The 21950-nt window shown below is 46.6% G+C and overlaps 1 protein-coding gene across 1 annotated transcript in view; it reads right to left on the reverse strand.

Moving 5' to 3' along the window:
• Window positions 1-8439: 8439 nt before the first annotated feature.
• Window positions 8440-21950, reverse strand: part of Setd3 (SET domain containing 3, actin N3(tau)-histidine methyltransferase) — a 71481-nt gene continuing 57970 nt past the window's right edge. The window contains exons 7-13 of the mRNA XM_076551345.1: window positions 21127-21185; window positions 20293-20407; window positions 15577-15651; window positions 14392-14558; window positions 13476-13561; window positions 10679-10839; window positions 8440-9714 (exon numbers count right to left, since the gene is read on the reverse strand). Of these exons, the coding sequence (XP_076407460.1) occupies window positions 9313-9714; window positions 10679-10839; window positions 13476-13561; window positions 14392-14558; window positions 15577-15651; window positions 20293-20407; window positions 21127-21185 (1065 nt within the window). The 3' untranslated portion in view covers window positions 8440-9312. The remainder of the gene's footprint in view (window positions 9715-10678; window positions 10840-13475; window positions 13562-14391; window positions 14559-15576; window positions 15652-20292; window positions 20408-21126; window positions 21186-21950) is intronic.

Genomic DNA, 21950 nt, shown 5'->3' on the forward strand with positions numbered 1-21950 from the left:
CACGGCAAGGGGCAGCCATCTCTCCTCCTCACTTACCAAACCGGTCTTTGACTTGTCCTGCTTCAGACCTGCTTTTATTTTCTCCTGGACACCACAATTCAAACTCTATTTATCGTCTCGGCTGTTGTGACTGTCTTCTTCATCTCAGCCCCCGAGTCTCCCCAGCCAGCCCACCGCTTGCTCCAGCACCTCCCATGGCCAGTCACCCCCAGATGGACCGTGTACAGTGTCACCACCTGCGTCTTGCAACAGTCTCCTCAGAGCACCTGTGCTGGAGGGTGAAGTTCAGAGGACAAAGGGCACCCAGTGCCCTGGGTGTCACTGACCCATCAGAGTCGGGAAGCACAGGAGGAACGGAAATCCTGGGAGTCACTTCTTCGTTTATCTGGAGGTAAAAACTGTCTGTGGAGATGACGCAGCAGGTAAGGGTGCTTGCCATCAAGTCTGACTGAAGGCCAGCGTCCCATCCACAGCTGAACTCCAGAGTACCTGAGTGTCACCTGGCCTGCTTGGAAAACCACAGTCAGCTAGACCAGCTCTCCTGCCTCTGGCTCTGGTAGTTCCTCCCTGGGTGCCCAGGCTAGCCCTAATCCTATTAACTACAGGGAACTCGGTTCCACATGGGCTCAGGACAAACATGGAAGATGCATCTATCAGAAAAGGGAGCCAGGGCTGGGCCGGTGCAGAACAGCACTGTGGAGATGAGGAGAGGGGGGCGGCCGGGACTAGAGGGAGACTACTTTGTGGTCAAAGCCAGGGAGCTGGGCACTAGGAGGCAGCAGGGAGGCATACTTGCATAGTGTGGGTGAGATCCCAGGCTGGTGCTGAAGGGAAACACGTCAGTCACTTTTCCCACTGTTCCCAGGCCAGACAGCCTGCTTTAACAGTGCACCCCGCAGTGGGTCCCAAGTATCAGGTGTGCTCAGATTTAACAATGTCTGCAGCCTGTGGGGGCTATTTCCGGCCCAGCAGATGCTGCTCGCACCCCCTCGCTCTTGCTCTCCTAAGAGTCCTGTGCAGGTGGCTTTTGCAGCATGTGGCACAGGTTCCTGAGGATTTTCTAACAGGACTTCTGTCAATTGAATCACGTCAGAGTCATCTGACTTCATATCTTTGATAATTTATCCTTCATTTTGCATACGTGGACAAGTGTATATGCTTGTACAGGCACATGCGTGTATATGGATCTGTACAAATGTATATGCATACATGTGGAGACCAGAGAACAACCTTGAGTGCTGTTCCTCAGGAGCCTTCACCCTTATTTTGAGACAGGGTCTCTCAGAGGGTGGAGCTCACCAATTAGGCTAGGCTGGGTGGTCAGTGAGCCCCAGGCATCCACCTGTGCTGGGGTAACAAGCATGCACTACCACGCCTGGATTTTCCCCCTTTTACTTTACTTACATGGAGTCAGGAGCACATGCCAAGGCATGCATGTGGAGGTCAGAGGACAACTCTCAGGGCAAGGGATTGAACTCGGATCACCAGGCAAGAGCCTTTACCCAATAAGCCAACTTGCCAGCTTCATGCCTGGCTTTTGAACACGGGTTCTGGGGATCAAACTCAGGTCCTCTCACTTGCAAAGCAAGCGCTTTATCCACTAAGCCATCTTCCCGGCTCTATAATTTATAGATCTCAAAAGTATGTAGTCATTGTGCTTCCATCCACCATGGCATCCGCACTCAATCCCAGGCAGAAGTTGGCAGAATTGTTAGAAATTAAGCATTATAGTCAAAGTCACCATTCTAACAATTTCCCAAATTGCACATTTTTAAAGGCTATTTTTTAAAATTCAGTAGACTCAAGCTCTTTTGGCTGAGTTAAATGAGTTGGATGTCTTGCTCAGCGTTTTCCGGTCATCTATTGTGTGGACAGAACAGTGGGGCCTGGGCTAGGCTAGCCACAGCCTAGGAGAGGCAGACCTGGAGAAGCTGGTGGGAAAGCAGAGGGGGCCCAGCAGGCACATGTACGAGCTCCCAGCTTAGCTTTGGTACTGTGTGGGTAACAGCTGGGGCACAAACTATTGTCTACTCAGCACAGAACACAACACTAATTGTTTTCCCAAAGCAGCAGCAGCTATGGCCTCCGCTCTCCCAGGAGGAGCCAAAGGCCCTCTCCTTAGGATTCTGGATGGGTGAGCAAGGTAGGTCTCAGGAGGTAGGAGATAAGGTTTCTCCTGGGTTTTCATAGGGCAACATGGCAGCTGTCCTCTTCTCCCAGCCAGCATTGCCACCAGGGGGCGCAAACAGAGAAGGGGAAACTGTCCAAGACGGGTTCCCACAGGTCCAAAGGGAAGGTGGCTGGGGACTGATCAGGGAGGTTGATATTGTTCAGGTGCCAGGAGAGGGCTCTGTGAACTGCCTTTTCCCAGCCACAGATCTTTTTCCTTATCCCTTCCGAGGTCCAACATGGGTTGATCATAGTGGGTATGTGATAGGATAGCTGGCCAGAACTGTGGGGTACCTTTGTCCTTAGCCTTCGGTCACTGTGGCTTGCTGTAGATCCTTGTCCTCCAGGAATGACATGACTACTGTCCTCTTGAACTGTTAAATAAGATTGGGCTAGTTAACTTTCTGCCATGGACAGGAGTGGCTCCTGAAGTCCCACCGATACTCCAGGTTTATCAGCAATTAATGGTTGCTGGTGGTGGGGCTCACAAGTCCACACCCCTCCCCAAGGATATATAGACTGTTAATGGTTGCTGGGAGAGATAATGGCATAGCTACCCATAAGCTACCCATGCTCCTGTGATTCCAACTAAACTCATTGGTTAAACCAGGCTAGACCTGAATTGGACAGTTTCTTTGGTCTCTAGTTGGTGCCCTATGGGGTGGATGAACATTGGCTCATCGCCCCAGGAAAAGCTCACACAACCTGGCTGCACTGCTACCGGCCCATCTGTGGCTCTGTGTGAGGGCTGCAGCCTGGTGGTGACATTTTGGTTCTTAACCCAACTTGTACTTCGTTGCTAGTCTGTAGAAATGACTTCTTTTAAAATGTGCAGATTCGATAGCTGAAGGCTGAAGTCTGTGTAATTGAATGGCTGGAACCCTGAGATGAGTTAACAAGCGCACATACATTATCCTATTCACAGCACACATTATTTGGGCTTAATTTTTCTATTTCCCAGGCTTGTAATCTACTTTCCCTCCCATCAGATACACAGCAATTCTATTCTTCCAGGGTCAGCTGCTTCATAATCATCACCCTGACAGCAGGACTACATCCTTGTTCACTTAATAACTATTTATCATCCGCTATCTTCCCACTTTCAAAAGGGAATAAGTTAAATGCTCCAGAAATTGGAAAAAATTGAAATTTGACCTTTATTAACTGGGTTAATTGTCAAAATCTCTGCTTGTAAAAAAAAAATTAATGACCAAAAAGTGTAACTTTTAGAGTTTCAAAGATTAGGTTAATGTCCAAGGAAGTATAAACTTTGACCTTTGTGACACATGTCATGAGCAACAGCCATTCTAATAAATTGCTACCTGTGAGCAATTATAAAGCTCCCCCTGTATCCAATCGGGCCATTTAATTGCTGCAGGAACCCCCGGCTTCCTCCCAGACAGGCTCAGAGCCATCAGATGCCTGTGGGAACTGGTTTTTATGTTTGTTGTGGGGAGGTATACTTCCTTGTTCAGTTGGATTTCTAGACTGGGAAATGGTCACCGGCAGATTTGAGCTGCAACTGACACAGGAAGTCACGACCATAGGCTCAGGGAGGGTCAGTCACTCACATGGAACTTTCCACTTGCTGAATTGCTCATTCAAGGTGTGCTGGTGTGGGCTGTGGTTTGACCATGTGCTAAGCGCCTCCGAGTTGGGCTGAGAGTTACCACAGGATGGACATCTGTGAGCTGGTGCTAGGGAACAAGCTGGGTCCCACAGATCAGTGACATGGGTTGCTTCGGTGTAGGCAAAGGGAATGTGCTTATTGGGTCACATCAGGCAGCTCACAATTATCTGTAACTCTAGCTCCAGGGGATCTGGACACCCTCATCTGGACTTTGAGGGCATCTGCACACACATGGGACACATAAACTCACTCAGGCATACACTTATCCACACAAAAAATAGGTAGGTGTAGTGATGTGTGCCTTTAATCCCAGCAGCTGGGAAGCAAACTCTGGTGGATCTCTATGGGTTTGAGGCCAGCCTTGTCTACAGAGTTACAGGCTAGGCAGGGCTGAATGGTAAGACCTGTCCTCCTCCCCTCACAAGCATATTTTAAAAGTTGTAGACAATATGTTTGTATAGAGGAAGGTAAAGTTAGGTTGAGAAAGAATACACAGAGACATGAGTGCGGTCTGGCAAGTTTCCCATTAGTGACTGAGGACTGGAATGGCCCTTAAAACCTAGTGCAGGTGGACTATCTCTAGCCTGGGGATGGATGGGGGGGGGGGGCATCCTTTTCTATCATCTTCCCTGGTTACGAGAAGGTCACATTGGCCCAGCACATATCAGACACCCTGGTGACTGCAGGATGATATCAATGTCACTGACTAAAGTGTATGAAAAAAAGCCTGGAATGAGACTATATACACAAATGGTCATCTTTCCATCGGCCCGCAGTGACGGGGCCTATACTTGCCACCTGTGAGGCAATGCCTTGACTACCGGCTCTAACACCTGTGAGTGGCAGGTCCTGAGAGCCACCAGATGCCCACTGGGATGCTGAGGGAGAAACCCCTGGGGGTTGTGTCCTCCAATGTCTAACTTGTAGCAGGATGAATGTTTTCTTTGGAATGTTGCCCCTTGTTACTCCTTGGCCCCCAGAATCCGAGTGCCTCCACCCTTGCCAACTTCAGGTTAAAGGCATGGAGTCCCCAAAGGAGGAATCCTGTTGTCTGCCATAAAGCAATCATGGAGAACTCAAGTTTCCTGGCTTTGGGAAATTGAGAACTTGACTTAGGTGACTTCTGCAGAGAGCATGCTGTTCCATGCTAATTGCCAATGCTGTTAGTATTTGAGTCACCGGCTCCCACAGCACCCAACACCTGTGGAGACTCACGGGCCCAGGCTGGACCCCACGCTCCTTCCCCTTGGAGCCCAGTCCTGCACAAACAACACACGGTGGCCTTTCGGTGAAGCTCCACCCACCTCTGCTAGCAGGGGCAACAGCTGCAGGGTTCTGCTTCACATCTGGCTTAAAGTGTGTGCGTGTGTGCAATAGAGAGACAGAGAGAGAGAGAGAGAGAGAGAGAGAGAGAGAGAGAGAGAGAGAGAGAGAGAGAGAGAGAGAGAGAGAGAAGGAGGAGGAGGAGGAGGAAGAGGAAAGGAAGAGGAGGAGGAGGGAAAGACGGCAGCGGCATCAATTAGATCCAAGAGCAGACCAGGAAATAAAGTCCCATTTCTGTTTTTTTTTTGTTTGTTTGTTTTTTGTTTTTTCCTGAAAGAATCTTTTAAAGACACCAGTTCCAGTCCTTTGAAAGTCCAAGAAGTGTTAGGACCAAATCCCTGGCTTTAATTGTCTTCCTGGTATCAGCACTGAAATCAGTGGATAACACACGCCCAACACTGGTTATTGCAACAAATACCAATGACTAGAAAGGAACAAACTTCATGACTGGGGGAGGGGGGTAACAGGAAGTTTCCATCATTTGCCTTTTAGGACTTGCTCGACAGGATGCTCTGGTCCCAGCTGTGGTATTATTTCCAGAACTGTACAACTGAGGTGCATGCGGCTCTGACTGCCATCTCTTGCTGTGACTTGAGTCAGCTGTCATTTCCATCAACATTTGGAGCTTATTTTGAGCTATCTGTAAGATGTGAAAACTGAGTTCACAGTGACATTAATATGTATAAAATAACGTTTTCAATGTACATGGGGGACATGACAGCAGCCTCCTGAGCTAAGGCCATGTGTTAGAATCCCAGGGAATTCTCCCCCCACCAGAGAGCCCTGCCCTTTCCCAGGGATGTGATTAGTGTCTTCAGCCTATGCCATGATTCCTTCAAGAGCCCAGGGAGCTGGCTACTGAATCTTACTACATCCCTGGCATTCTCCCAACAACCTCCCATGTCTATTCCACTCTGTAGTCAAGAATTCCAAGCCTCTTACCAAGGAGTAGGTGCATGCCTGTAATCTTAGCAATAAGGAGGCTGAGGCAGGAGGATCATGGCCTGAACAAAACCTTTTTGAAAAAAAAAAAAAAAGAGGGGGGGAGGAGGAAAAAGGGGAGAGGAGGAAAGGAGGGAGAGAAAACTATAATCCCACCCTGGGCATCAGTACACTTGTTCTGGGGCCCAGGCAGTGGTAAAGGCAGTGTGTCAGGATTTATCAGGTCCACCTGACTTCCTAGGCTATGGCCCTGCTAACAGACTCAAATGCAGACAGTCGGAAAGGTCCTAGCAGTCACTGACACTGTAGTAACAGTTTGTTTAATGCCACCCTGGAGAAGGGACTTTGCATGAGTGCAAGGTGGAGAGGGTTCAAGGGCAGAAAGAACGCTGACATTTCATGGGGAGTAAGGTCATTAGAGAGGCAGCTACTCTGGGGTGTCCTCTGGGTGCTTTGTGGAGATTTTAAGCAGATCTCAAGACACACCTTTATATCCACCTTTTCACATTGGTTCTAGTGATCCAAATTCAGATCCATATACTTTACAACAAATACTATCCACCTGGTCACCTCACCAGCGCCCCTGGCATTTTTATTTATTTTTAATTGGAGACAGAGTCTTATGCAGGCCAGAGATCTTCCTTTCTCTACCCTCTCAGTGCTGGGATTACAGATGTGTGCCACCATACCCCATTATGCAGTGCAAAGGATTGGACCCAGGGTTTTGTGCACACTAGGCAAGCACTCTGCCTACTGAGCCACATCCCCAGCCCAGTTTTCTCATTTTAAGTAAGTATTTAATTCAGCAACACTATATATAATGGGAGCCTGGAGATATTATTAACATATTGACCCATCTCTCTTTAAAACATGAAGTGCACCTTAGTGAACCTGTTTAGAAACTACTGGGAGAAAACAATCGATTGGCAGTGTGTAGGGGAAAGTAGGTGTTTTTTAGGCCAGTGAACCTCATGCTCTTACAGGCCATGTGGTGGTGGCAGCACTTCTAAGACTGTCCTCGCAGCCTCTTGTGCAACAGCTCTAGGGAGAAAGAAAACTTCAACATGATGTGAGAGGAAGATCCATTTTCATGACATATGGCAATGAGGGTTGGTTCTTCAATACCCTCCATTTCTGAATGGGGACACTGTGGCTTCTGGGGTCCCATGCAGTAGCACTCTGCCTGTGAACAGGCAGGAAACTAGCTGTGCTCCCCTCAAGAGTCCCTGGAGGGAAGCCTCTGCCTCTGGAAAGCAGCGCTGCTCTATAGCCACTCTGTCTTCGGACATCACACTCGCAGTCACTTGGTGGTCCAACGGCTCACAGACTTTGTGATGGAGAAGTGATGGGCAGAACAGACTGTGGGGCCCCAGGAATGGGTGTCACCATGTCTGTCAAAGGTGTTCTGGGACTGGGGCTGGAATCCTTTCTCTCTTCCCCAGAAAACAGTTTACAATCTACCCCGCGCTACAATGCTCTTTTCCCCCAGGACTGTACACGAGTATGCACAAGACATTTTTAGCATGAGGCCTGAAAGCTTTTAGTCTAGTAAAACACTATCTACAAGCAAATTAATACACAACTTCCTGTTTCAGCAGCATTCACTAGAAGATGCAAGGACACAGAGATCAGTATGCAAACTCCCCGTGGACAGTAAAGTGTCCCCAGTATAAGGCTGACAAGAGACTTGGCATGACGTCTTCTCACAACAGCAGCAGGTAGTGACAGATGGGCCCTGCGTCACACAAGCCTGTACTAGCAACCAGTGCAGCAGGTGAGCCTGTCCAGCTGAGATCTAAGGTCCTGCCCAGTGTACTGCCCACCTGAACCCAGAGCAGAGAGCCAAGCAAATCGTATCCATGTCTCCTGGGAGCAGGAACACGGATGCTACACTACCACCTGTATCTCTACAGCTCTTATCAAACCACAGTGGACCATTTTCACGGTAGTTTTCAAAAGGAGCTATCTTTGTCAGCTCAGAAGTCACTGATGACGTAAAAATGCATGGTCAAGGAAAACTGGACATGAATCAGTAACCTGAAAACTAGATGCTTTTGGTGACAGATCCCATCCACTCCTCCAGAGGGACACTGCCCCACCCTCCACATCCCCTGAAAGCCAACCTTCTCTTCTCTCTCTTCTTTCTGTGGCCTGGGACCCCACCGGCAGCTTAAGAAGGGACAGGCTGCCGCAGGCCTCTGGGCGTCCAGGCATGCTCCCATCAAGTCTCTGTGTCTGGGATGAACACAGCCGTGGCATGGCAAAAGTCCACAAGTGGTCAGAGAATATGTGGCATGACGGTCTGCATAAAAGCTTGACTCAAAGGGCCTGCCTACTTCCAAAGAAAGGAACAAACAAACAAACAAAAACACCAGTCATGTCTGTCTTTTAATAAGGGGTTTTACTCAAAAGGGTAGCTTTGAAAATCTCTAGCCTGTGAAAACTGGAAAAGCCAGGGAGCCACCTCATCCTGAATCCACTACATGAAGCTGTGGCGGCTGTGTCTGCGAGAGTCCACTGCCATCACGGGAAGAAGTCAGTGCACCTCTGAAATCAGAGTCAGCATTTAAAATTAAGGAAGAGGACACAAGTCCTACTTTGATTTCAGGAAAAGGACAAGTTTTTAATACAGCAAAACAGAACACAAAATGAAAACAAATCCTTAGAAATCACTAGATATATGTGTGTATTTATATAATTAAGATCATCATCAACATTTTAAGCCATTAAAAATCAGGCTGCCACCTTACCTTGTCTTTTGGTACTGGGGATATTATTTTTAAGGAGGAAAAACAAAAGATTTTCCCAGACCTCCCTTGGCTCTCTTTCCACTGTGCCTCATCCCCACGGTCTGCTGAACACCTAGAGTCCGACCTTGGCTCCTCAGCAGGAGGCAGAGCCAGCTTTCATTCTGGAGTAAGGATGGCAGGCCTGCAGAGCACAGCTGATGGAGGACCTCAACTCTTCCCCAGGAAGAGACTCAAGTGTCTACAACTGGTCTGCACAGTCTCCCAAAGGCACCTCCTCCTCATCCTCCCTCTGTCGCTGTTGACTAGCTCAGCCCAGAAGCAAGATGGCAATCTTAATCAAAAAGGGAAGCTAGATCTTTAAAATAACTTAAAAATCACTTTTATATAAAGCAGCAAAAACATATTTCCTCTCTGCGAAAAGAAAAATGTTAACAAGGAACACGGCGACGTAGTGGGCTGTCCACAACTTCTGCTGACTGGATTCCCAACCAGTGCGTCTCAGAGCCGCTCCTTTGCGTCTTCGCCCATGCTGCCTGAAGACTCTTTGGTCCCATTAGGGATCACGCTTTCCCCATTGACGAGCCCGTTCTCAGGAGCCTTGGCTTTGCTGCTGACAGTCTCCGTGAGGCCCAGAGACTCCTGCACACCTGCCTCCTCCTCCAGCTTTCTCAGGACCAGAGGGAGCCTCGAGTCCCCCACACCGCCCTCCAAGAGTCCCAGGTCACTCTCCTCATATCTGGGCAGCGGAGCCCTCTCCTCCATGTGTTTTCGGTAGTACTCCCGGTTCATGGCTGCACTCTTCACTGCTTTTTCCAAAATTTCCTTTTCACCCAAGCGCAATTTGATGGCCATTGTGGCACGGACAGACAGGTCAGGGTTTTTCAAGACGATCTTATCTTCCTGGGGGAGAGGGGTAACACCAAATTAATGACAAGAACTATAATCAGCCAAGCTGCCAAGGGCAGTAGGTCAGCCTGAGGGGGTTAAGGGTGCTAGAAGCTATTCAGATCAGTGGTAACTGGATGTACCCATCAAAACTAATTTGACTTGCGACTCTTAGATAGTAAGCTGTATCTCTCAAAACAAAGGCCAAGTCAAATGGAGCCAACACAAAATGGAGGGCGTTACTCACTTTAATCACCTTGACTGGAGCCTTCATGTTGGGCCCAAGGTGAAGGACATGAATTAAAGACTAAGAGAAAAATGAGCCTTCTAGGCAGGCCTGGTACACAGCCTATCATCCTAGCTAGTCAGGAGGCTGAGACAGGATGGTTCAACATTTAGGACTGGGTGGGCTACACAGTTCAGGGCCAGTCTTCGTGAGGCTCTGCCTTGAAAGTAGAGAAGTACTGGGGGTTTTTGTTGACATGCAAGGCCCTAGGTTCAATCCCCAGTAATGTACCATGATGGATCAAAGAAAGAAAAAGAGAAGGTGAGAGAGGGGTGGGGGTAGGAGGGTAATAAAGTTCTTTAAGCTAAATACAAATTCATGTCTGTGGCATCATATGAATTAAAAGCAGTTTTTAAAAGTACTAAGTTTGAGCCAGACAATGGTGGCACATGCCATCCCAGCACACAGTAGGCAGAGGCAAGCAGATTTCTGAGTTCAAAGCCAGCCTGGTCTACAGAGTGAGTTCCAGGACATCCAGGGCTACACAGAGAAACTCTGTCTCGAAAAACCAAAAAAAGTACTAAATTTGTAAAATTTGTCAACAAATCAGCAATGCTATTAAGTATAAACATGATAAACAGAAAAACACTGATACCGAATAAAGAATGTCAAATATACATTTTGCAAAGAATCAGAATACATTAAGGACTAGAAATACAACAAAACATGATCTTCATTCATTGATCTAATTACCTCAATTGTCGTTTTATATGTTTTTAAAAGAAGTGAGGCTCTATCTTCCAGAAATGTCCAAAGTTTGATCTCATTGTCCCAGCTGACAGGAAACTCGGAGTTCCCCAGAGTGAAGATCCTGTCAATGGCACTGTCCCCTAGCAAGTGCTCTTTCAATTCCTCTACAAGAAAGACACACAGCAGCCAGTCAGGAAGCATCAGCTTAGCCCTCACTTGAACAGGCCACCCTCTTGCTCTCCCACAGCACCAGCATATTCCAGCCTCTTTCAGACTCTCCAAGCAGAACCAAGCTGAGCTCCAGGCCAGGAGGTAAACGAGGCCTCCCTGAAAGCAGTGTATAGACTCGGCTACAAACGTGCCCCACCCACCACTCTCTCAAGAGGGACACTGAAGGCCTTCGGATGGGTTCACTCTTTCGGAAGACATTGTACGGCCACATCCCTCACTATCGTAGAACTGTTCTTTCTAGACCCTAAGCGACGACCTCAGTCCTGCCAACTGGGTCAAAAAGACACTGAGATGGAGCTGAAGGAGTGGGTCAGGGTTAAGAGCACTGGCTGCCCTTCCAGTGGTCCCAGGTTCAAGTCATAGCACCCACATGGCAGCCTACAACCATTTATAACAACAGTCCCAGGGTATTCAATACTGCCTTCTAGCCTTTGTGGGCACTGCACACACACGATACATTGTCATACATGCAAACAATCCATATACATAAATAAATTAAGATGAAAAGAAAAATGTCTTAAAGACACTGAGGAGAGTCACTATCACCCTGGGACCCTCCAATTGGGAATTATGTGCCCCATCTTGTAACAAATAGGCCAAAGACAGGAAGGAACAAATACATGGACTACAGAAATCTTAGTCAAGGAAAAATGAGCCTCTCTCTCACTTATCAGGAATTTAAATTACACATAAACACAACCTCTCAACCAACTTCAAAAATATATGTAAGAAGAAAGAATTTAGCAACGGCTCTGAGCAGTTTATCTCCTGCCCATCCTATTCAGTTCAACAAACACACCCATGCTTCTTATGTAACTGCGAGACAGTATCTCTTTCAGAGCAAAATGCCCTACAGCTGTCACTATTTACAATTCAAATTGAGGAGCTGAGCTGCCAGCAAACCAAACTTTTATTAGTATTAGTTGGAGTAATTCAAAGAATACATCAATTGTCTTGACATGACAAATTGTCTTCTGATGACTGAAAAGAAACTAAAGAACAGCAATAGACATAAAATGATTTTTAAAAAAATGCGTGTTATCTGATGCTTAAAAAAAAAGACTATCCAGTTCTATGGTAAAATTCAGGGTTTTAGATACTTCACTCGTCAGTTTATAACCTTTGTTTAGAGATGAAGATTTAAAAAGAAAAGAGACAAACCCGCTTCCTTAGAAGCAGAAACTCTTCCCAGAACTCCCAGTGCTAGCTAAGGCACTGCTGTCACTCTTCCTAGCCCGAGCTCACTGCAGTGGGAGGCAGAGGCTACTCTTCCTCTCCAGCAGATGTGCAGAGAGCTAGACGCAGCTCACGTGACAGGGACAAAACATACAAACAGCTGCTGGCCTGACCCTAGACCAAACCAGGCATCCCTTCCTCCGAGGTTCCCAAGTCACTCTCCTTCCCAAAGTGGCCTGAGTCTGGCCATCCTGAGGACACTCTAGAGAGTAAGTATCACACTGCTCTACCTTTCTCCCCTCCTTCCCCACATGCAAAGACACTGCCTCCAGCAAGAACTGCTCCTTGAATTCTATTACCTACACGTTAGCAGGGACATGGGGATGCCTGGTGTGTGGACTCGGGAAGTAATGCAGTTGGTTCTGAGTCAAGGTTGTTCAAGTCAAGCCCTTGCCTAAGCTCCCATATGGACTCTTTGAACTGGAGACTGCATCAATGCCACAGGAAAGAGCTCACAAGGCAGAGGAGATGAAAATACAGGAAGCACCATGTTGAGCATGAGGCACTGCACAAGCTGCAGGGGCTGCCATGATCAGCGTCTCCCGCTCTCTTGCTAAATACGGAAGAAAACCCCACAGCTCATCCTAGCTTGTGCTCACAAAAGCTCCTGCGTGAGTGGTGGTGAATCTCTGGAAGGTGTCTGCTCTCCAGGGACAGTTACCCTGTCTCGCTCTGGGTCTGCAAAAGCATCTATATTGCCTACCTGTATTCTAGGACCAAGTTCTTGCACATCCAGCTCCCTGTCAGCCCTGAACCCACAAGAGATGGAGGCAAGACAGTAAGGAACAGCCACTTCTCTGTGGCCACAATGGACTGCTCTAGCCGCATGCACTTTCCCTAATGCTCAGGCAGCTTTGTTCTAGAAAACCACTTCTCTGTTCAGTCAGTCACTCACTTATTGTCTAGTCCAGCCATTCTGCACAGGTAGCTTAAGACAGCAGGCCCCATCCCTTACAAACGGAGCAGTCTAGGATGGAGAACAAAAGCACAGCGAGCTCTGGTGACTTGTTCTAAGGCACTATGAAAATGGGTGAGCAGTCCATGGGTTGAATCCTTCCTGGGTCTGAAATAAGCAGCTAGCTGTGTCCAGGAACACTGTCTAATACAGCTGCTGTCTGCAGAATTCTTGACTCTCTCAGGATATCTGGACTCTGCCATCCCTGTGCACAACAGATTAGTTCTTTCTCCAATATTGCCAACTTCCCTCTACCAAAAAGTTCTTCCCATTTCAAGATTTTTATCTCTAATCTGACCCCCCCACACACACACAATGTTTTACATTTTCACAATTTAATAAGAAAAAAATCTTTTTTTCATCTGAAATGATTTTTACCTTCAGTCATGCAGAATACTCGGAGAAAAGCCAGAAGCTGGGCAGAGATGGGTGGCTCAGTAAAATGCAATGCAAAAACACTGGATCTGAAAAAACCAGAATCTGAGGTCAGCCCCACAGCTCTTCCAGAGGAAGGTGCACAGGTCCACACACAGCAGTGGTCCTCAAGGAGAGCCGAGCTGAGCCCCACTAAACGAAGTCATGCATTTGGAAAGCATGAAGCTGGTGGGTGGGGAGGCCCTGCCAGGCACTGGCCACCCCTCCCAGCATGCCTGCTGCCTCTCAGGCCACATGCTCATGGTGAGAGAATTAAACACACCCACAGTTCCTTAAGACACATTAACAATAATTCATGTTGAGTTCACACTTTATCATTAATCAAATATTGACAAGTTCAATAAAAAAAGTCCAGATAATCCATTTTCATTAAGAATGGTTCCTCTACTCCCTGGAGGACTAATAAATCATAATTCTCATCTTCTTTACCATTTCACACCTCAAATGCAAGAAAATTTTAAAGAATCTAGCCAGAAATTCGTGGAATCACTGAGGATCATGACTTCATTACAGAAACTAATGGTGGCAAAGAATTAAATAAAACAAATTGATCCAGGTCATTAGCCTTTTCAAGGTGAAAGACATTAATGATACCAGAGCACTTATTTAACTTAACGAGGACTGCAGGCCATATTCCCCGGAACTGGCTGTGAACGCTGCTAGCGACACAATTATGTCTATCTGGAAGCGCTGGTAAATCACCACACAGCTCCAAGGTCTAAATTTGCTGTGTAATGGGGATAAAGGGATTAAGACACAGTACTGTGGAGAAGTTTTATTAACACACCAATTAAACACTATGCAATGGAAATACTGCACGGACCACAGGAAGAGCCAACTCATGGTTTTTTCTACTTACGTTGGGATGCCGGCACGAGCCAAGACCTCGGCCTTCATGGCGTAGAGCCTGTCACTTTTACTCACTCCAAGCTTTATTTTCACTCTGTCGTGTGAATTATTGTCAAAGAAAAAACCACTGTGGATCACAAACTCTGCATTTGACCGAGTGCCATAAAAAATGTAAATCTGAGTAAATGCAGTAAAGAAAAAAAAATAGGACATAAAACAAACTTAGTGTGTATTCTTCACAGAGCAGAGCAAAGGCTTAGTTCTATATAGCAATGCTATTTTCCATCAGTAAACAGACTTTTCACCACACATCCATTTCATAGAGCATGATGTGTGGAACGTGAAAATGTGTAACCCTTCTAACTTCCCAAACTATCTAAGGAGAGGCAAGCCAAACATATGTCTACTACTAGGCAGTGGAGAGGGAGCACATGGAGATGCTGACCCAGGACTGCTGAGCCTCTCATCCAACCCCAGCCAGCCCCCTCTTAAACTGTTCTTTAGAATGCGCCATGTCTTCCTTTCCTTCTGAAACAAAGGGACATTCTAGAAGAGGCATTTAAATTTACTCCTGTCAGAAACCCACTTCCACAGCCCATGCAAGTTCACACGAACAGAGGGGTCTGAACTTTTCTCAAGAGCAGATTAAGTAGGAGGCAGTGTCTGTTCCTATATTGGTTTTCCATTGTGTGCTGGTTTGTGCAAATGATAAATGCAGAGATTTATAGATGCATATTTCAAAATTATTGGGAAACTTACCTGTGCCTCCGTCCAAATTATTAGATGAGAAAATGTACATATCACAGTGAAAAGTACATGAGGTTTTAGCTACCTAAGTCCCACCTCTTTATAAAGGAATGCAGCTTATGAAACCAAACATTTGCTTCAGTATTGTAAAAGAATATCTATTTGGGCTAACAGTGTCACATATAGTGGTGCAAGTGTAGAGGGAGCTGCACTGTTTTCCTTGTGAACACAGCGTAACTCAAAGCATCCTTCCGTCTCAAGATTTGGTCAGAAAACAATCCTAAGATGAGTGTCCCAGCTCCTCCCTATGCCCAATACCTTTTTTTTTTTTTTTTTTTTTTAGTTTTTTGAGACAGGGTTTCTCACCCAATACCTCTTAAGATGACCAAAGCCACCATTCCGTGTCCACAGGTTGGCTCACAGCTAGTGACAGAATGCTGAAACCCACCTGATCTCCAGCTTGAAAGTCCTGCAGGGCCACACACTCACAGCGGTCATCTTCCAGGTTATAGCCAGTCGTGATCTAGGCAGGAGAGAAAGACAGGGTGAGAAGGAAAGCACCCCTCAGAACAAAGGGGTCTAGAGGTGCTTACAGGGACAGCAGAGACTTTCTTTTTTTTCATTGTTCTTTATTAAGAAATTTTCTACTCATTCTACATACCATCCACAGATCCCATCTCCTCTCTCCTCCCACCCCCCAGCCCTCCCTCCCAAGCCACCCCACACCCCCAAATCAAGGTCTCCATGGGGAGTCAGCAGAGCCCGGCACACTGAGCCTAGGCAGGTCCAAGCCCCTCCCCACCGCACCAAGGCAGCAGAGACTTTCAGGGGCCCAGCAAAGAGCTGGTGAGGATGTCTCACTTCCATGGACACTCTAGAGACTGTAGGTCTGGACCACTGTGCACCACTTCTAGGCCTCCACCAAACACATTACTATAAAACCGCTGCCTCTGAGCCCTGAGAAAGGTCTCCACAGATGACAAAAGTCACAGGCTCACACACAGAGTAGGGAGGGGAGGTGCTCTGGGGTATGTGTATTTACTTAGAAGTGTTACTTTTATATAACTTGTAGTGAGACATCAATGTGGGGGCAGTCTAGTTCAGTGGTGGAGCACTGCATAAGGCCCTGGACACTTTCACCTGCTAAGAATGAAGAGGACAAGAAAGGGGGCTGCTTCTACATTACAGACACATTTTCCTCTGTAATTACAAAGTCACCCAAGACTTTCAGGTAAGCAAAGGCAAAGTAAAAAGTTATTATTTCCTCTCTTTCCGCTAAGAGATACAAATGTGAGCGTTTCTAAGCCCATAGGGTACAGACAGTACAGAAAAGTCTCTTCCAGGTACACCTGTCTTGCACTCTTAACTGCCCAGGAACTCTTAATCACCTTTTGAATCTTTTATTCAGTTTCCCCTGGTGACTACAGCTCTTACCCTTGCTTTATCAGCATCTGCAAAGCCCTTCTGACTAGTACAAGCTCCTGTACCATAGTTCTTCTGCTGACCACATAGTGACACTGAACAATGCCAAGTTCCCAGGAGGCCTCAGAACACAGTGTTCTCTACCATGTAGGCCACTGTACTGTTCCCTCTTGCGAGAAGATGCCTTTAACTCCTGCTCTGCTTTGAGACTGTGAAACCTGTCTTCTCTCTGGGGCACCTTCCCCATTTCACCTCCCTTCATCTCCCCTCTCCAGCTGCCACCACATGTATTACATACTTGCCTCCTCAGTCCTCCAGGAGACCAGGAGTGTTCTTCAAATCAGAGTCCCCAGTGCTTGATGGATAGTCCCTAATGCCTGATACTGCCTTTGAAAAGACTGCCTTGAGGGACAAGGCAGGGGAGGGACAAGGCCCCCAGTGTGGTAAACAGTGAATTTTGATGCCCCATCCCTGAACACTGCCAACCTCCTAGACTGGGTAAACTTGTCTGGTTCCTTTTGGTCCCGTTCACTCATCCTGGAGAATCAAAGACTCACCTATGTAGCATCAAAGGAGGAGGACTGTGACACGATTACTCACTTAAGCATACTGAGGACATGACCAGTTCAATCTTTCCTCAATTTCCCCCTACTGTGTATCTATTACTTGCATTGTTTATGAAGAAAGAATGAAGTAATGCATACTTGTTGATTCAACTTGGAAAAGACAGTGAAAAATTCAAACAGATCACAGCTGTGTCCGTGTGTCCTGCTGTTTTGTCCTAGGCCAGAGTGTGTATGCTGGTGAGTTCAAAGAACCAAATACTAGAATATGACAGACCTCCCCTCCAAAAGATGAAGAAATGAAAAAAGAAAAAAACAAAAACAAAAACAAAAACAAAAAACCCTGCCTTAATGGATCCCCCAAAAAATGGGTGGAGGCGGCCATAGAGCACCTGTGATTCCCTCAGACAAAGGAGCACAAGGTCATGGCCACACAGCAAGTTCAAGACTAGTTCAGGCTACAAAAGACTTTGTTTAAAAAAAAAAAAAAAAAAAAAAAAAAGATGGGACCGTAGTGCATGAGCAATGCAGGGAATGCACAGAGGACAAGAAGGGGGCTTATGTGACAAAGGTGATGTGTAGCTTACAAAGAATACTCAGGGTGGCCTCACTTGACAATAACTTTGAGTCTCATTAGCATCTGAAGAATGTTCTGGGCAGGAGCAGCAGCAAGCACGAAGGTTCTGAGGTGGGTTGTAATGGTGTTAGGGAACAGCAAGAAGCCAGAGGTAGTACAGATGAGACCTGTACATGGTTATGAAAACTGGGCTTCTGCTCTAAGTTTGGAATCTAAACATCTTCAACAGCTAAACAGAAGGGCCCTGAAAGATTTTTACCACACTGACCGACAGTCATATATGTACACTCACACACACCATGCCCTGCAAACACCACTTAGCAGAATCCTTCTCAGGTAAAGAGAACGGCTTCAAGAAAGGAATTCTGTCAATTCTGTTCATTTTAGACAGATCAGGCAAGATTTACAGATACGCATTTCCAAGATGAAGGAAACGGCTCAGTAGTTCAAACACTTGCTGTGCAAGCATAAGAAACTGGATCAGATCTCTAGCATCCACATTAACTTAAACAAATGAGCCCAAGCAGAGTGGTGTGCCACTTTAACATCACCACAGTGGGTGGGGGGTCAGGCAACTTCCTAGACAGCCTAGCTAAGGCAGCAAGTCCCAGGCTTAATGTGGGAGACCTTGTCTCAAAAATAAAAGGTGGAAAACACTAGAGGAAGCCCTGCAACCTTGACTTTTGGCCTCCATCCCCACATAGGACTTATTTTCTATAACTTAGGGCTGGGCCTTGTGGCCTCTTAAAACCTGCTTCTCCAGGTGGCAAAGGACTTCCTTCGCTCGCATTCTCCAAAATCCTAGGCAGCACTGTTCCTGCCTTCCCTAGGGTTCGGGACGTGTTCCAAGCAGACAGCACTGGTCAGTACACCTTTCTTTCCCCTGTGAGGCTGGCGTCCTAACAATACAAGGAGAATCAGTACAAATACAGGGGAACACAAGCTTGAATTTAAGCTTTTCACTTTAAAGAGCAGCTAACTGGTCACAGATGATACACAGTTTTACAGTTTGAAAACCCCATTCCCTAAATCCAGCCGCACTCAATGTCCCATGAAACCTTATGACAAAGGAAACAAATCAACCAAGGTGTTGAGTTAGGTGTGTGGGGCAAGGAACAAACCTCCCGAGGGTCAGCAGAGTGCCACGGTCAGTCACAACCACACAGTCCATTAGAGAAGAGATGCCAAGAGCCCTCTGTTCTCAAGAGTGCACAGCTTTATCATGCTGACAGGGAAAGAACACCAGCGCCCAAGTCAGCGCACCTACAACATGTCAAAGGACAGAGAGCGGAGCCCTGAGCTGTAGCCCTTCTGTGTAGCTAGTAAACCAGAGGAGACTGGGACCTGGGGGAAGAATGGCTTCCTTTACCAAAAACCTCTGTGTTGGGTAATTCTTTTTGATTTTTTAACATTGGAAGTGAAAATAAACTTTAATGATCAACAGAGTTTGGGGAAACAGTGATCCAGTCCATATAAAGAGGGAGAAAGAAAATACAAAGGTCAGATACTTAAAGCTACTTAAAATTTTGCTTAATTCCAAGCTTATCATCCATTTAAAAATATCTCTAAAGGAGAAAAAAAAGGACAAAGAATGTAAAATTATATTCATTAATGAAAACTGTAAAACATGCTATTTCTTAGTCCTGCTAATTAAATTAAGCATATCTAAATTAAGACAAAAATGTAATTATAAAAGTGTAATTCTTCTTCCTTGCTACAATTTAAATATTAAGATTTGAAAGACTACCAGAATTAGCAGGACAGTCTGTCTTGAGTGCTTGGTGCAGAGCGCATGTGCTCTGGCCGCTGTATAGATGTGAAATAATCATTTTCAGCATTTCTCTAATCTATTTATAATATGGCTAATAATAACAAAGCAAGCTGGCACTGAGAAGCAGGAATCAAACCCAACTCACCCTGCAGACTAGCAGTGTTGAGGACTTCAGAATGATCTGGGTTTTGTCACCCCCCACCTGTAAGGACCAGGAAGTCCTCAGCACAGGGAAAGCTTCAGCCTCACACTGCCTAGAACCCAAGGACGCAGAGGAGCAGGACCTGCCCCCTCCTCCACAGAATCAGCACAGGAAGATGCGTCCTGTCTTCGCTCTTGCAGCCCTGCACACGTGCCCAGAACCTAGCACACAAACCTCCCCACACATGGGCTCCTGAACAAAGCAGGTCAATCAGAGGGTGAGGAACAGAGGGGGGCAAGGGGAGTCAGCAGAGAACAAAAAGAAAGGGCCATAAGAGAGAAAGCCCAAAAGACGAAGTCTCCTTCAATAAACCCATACTTGTAAGGGACTAAAATAGCAGAGTGGTGCGTCCGTTCAGTCCATGGTCCAGTAAGACAAGAGAGTGAGCTAGGGCTGTGCCTCGGAGCACACAAGTGCAGCTGCTGCTGCTTCTCCAAGGCCTAAGCCTGGCCTCTTCAGTTTTCAGTGTGAAGAGGACACCCAGCTGCACTAGAGGAAGGCAGGAAGCAGCAGGGTTTGCTTCTGCTTTTCCGCCTGGTGGGAGCTGGCAAGGGGAAACAGGCAGCTGAGTAGAACATCCACCCAGAAGCTCAGCGGCCTCTCTAGACTCAACCCCAGGAGATCTTTACCAGGCCGTTGGTGTGATTGCACATGTCCCATAAAGGAATCAGGGCCAAGGTCACCCGGGAGCCGTCCTCTGTGGGAATTTGGTTTTGTCTCGTCATAACTGAAGAGACTGCCCACCTGTAACAGAAAGAAAGTAAGAGAATTAAGAGTGAGCCAACTAAAGTCACCTGCACGAGAATGCACGCAACCAGATAGTTGGGGTTATGGAATGGTTCACAGTTTTCAGTCTTTTGTGTACCATTTAGAACTAAATCCAGGATTGAGGGAAGGAGGGGCAGGAAATGAAGTCTATGCAAGGAAGAGTGCTACAAGGAAGCAGAAGCAGCAGAGGTCTCAGCCCTTAGCAGCAAGGTGATGAAAGGTCCCCATAGGCAGCTCCCCTTCTCACCCAAATGCTGACTCTACCATGTTTTAAGCCTCACTGTCAAGTGGATACTGTCTCTCCTCTCTAAGGTGTGTATGAGATGTAGGACATGACACTTTTATTACATTGTGTAGTGCATTAACTTTTTGTGCAAAAAGAATCCCCACTTCCCACTAACATGATCTATTCAAAAAGAGAGAAAACTCCTTTAGCAATACTTAACACTAATGTTAAGTTCAAACGCCCTGTGGCTACTTCCACCAAGCTACTAGCATTACAGGGTCACAGCAGTTTCTAAGTGGCTGTCAAAATGCTAGTGCTTCTCAAAGCTGCTCACTGTGGCTTCTGGGACCGCCCTATTTCAGCAAGGCACAGTCATGGTCGCAGCAGGTTGCTGGCTGATTAGCTTCCCTCACCTCCAGATCCTGCATTTCTCAGAAACCACCCTCAACACAGTGCCCCTTACACCAACCTGTAGTCCTCGTAAGTGAAAGAATCCTTCAAGGGCAGTTTGTTGGCATGAGGATGGGTCTGGGAACGAGTGGTTTTAGGAAGCAGAGGTGAGAAGAGAAAAAGGGAAAACAGAAATCAGTCAACAGAATCTCATTATTTAGCTGCTAACAGACCCTAACAAGAGCCAAAGGAAGCAGGAGGCGTCCAGCAGCGTGACTGAGGGATCAGCGTGCTATTGTGCCCTCATACATCACTGTCAACTTAATTTGTTGTGCCCAGCGGCCGCCATAAATCTGCTCCTTCATACTTCGATCCGGAACCCACAGACACCACACAAAACAGTTTAAGGTGGACTGCCTTCACAAAGCAGACACACCCACTGCTATGAGCACCAGCTCTGGAACGCCAGAGCCTGCAAAGCCAGGAGTGAGGGCTTGTCTATCTTGGGGTCTCACGCCCTATGACTAGATTTTAATCTCTTTGTATGTCACAAAAAGCAACATTTATAGGCCCTATAGTGTGCTGGAGTTTCTTTCACACTCTCTAACTTATATCACTTGATGACAATCGACTTAAGTGCAAATGAATTATTTACACAGTAAATGTGGATCAAACATAGGAAATCAAGCCAAGTCTCATGAGAATGAAGTGAATCGTACAAGTAAGATAAAGGTAAAACAGACCAGCATTATTTTAAATTATTCTTTTTCTAGACAAAAGAACATTTAATAAAATATCCAAAATGTCATACACAGGAGAAAATCTTGTAGTTTCAAATTCCTTCTTCACAAGTCCCTCCTCTTTAGACCTTTGAGCACTTAAAACTTTGTCTCAATTAAGAAA

This window comes from Peromyscus maniculatus, chromosome 14 (assembly GCF_049852395.1).
Source record: "Peromyscus maniculatus bairdii isolate BWxNUB_F1_BW_parent chromosome 14, HU_Pman_BW_mat_3.1, whole genome shotgun sequence".
Lineage (NCBI taxonomy): Eukaryota > Metazoa > Chordata > Mammalia > Rodentia > Cricetidae > Peromyscus > Peromyscus maniculatus.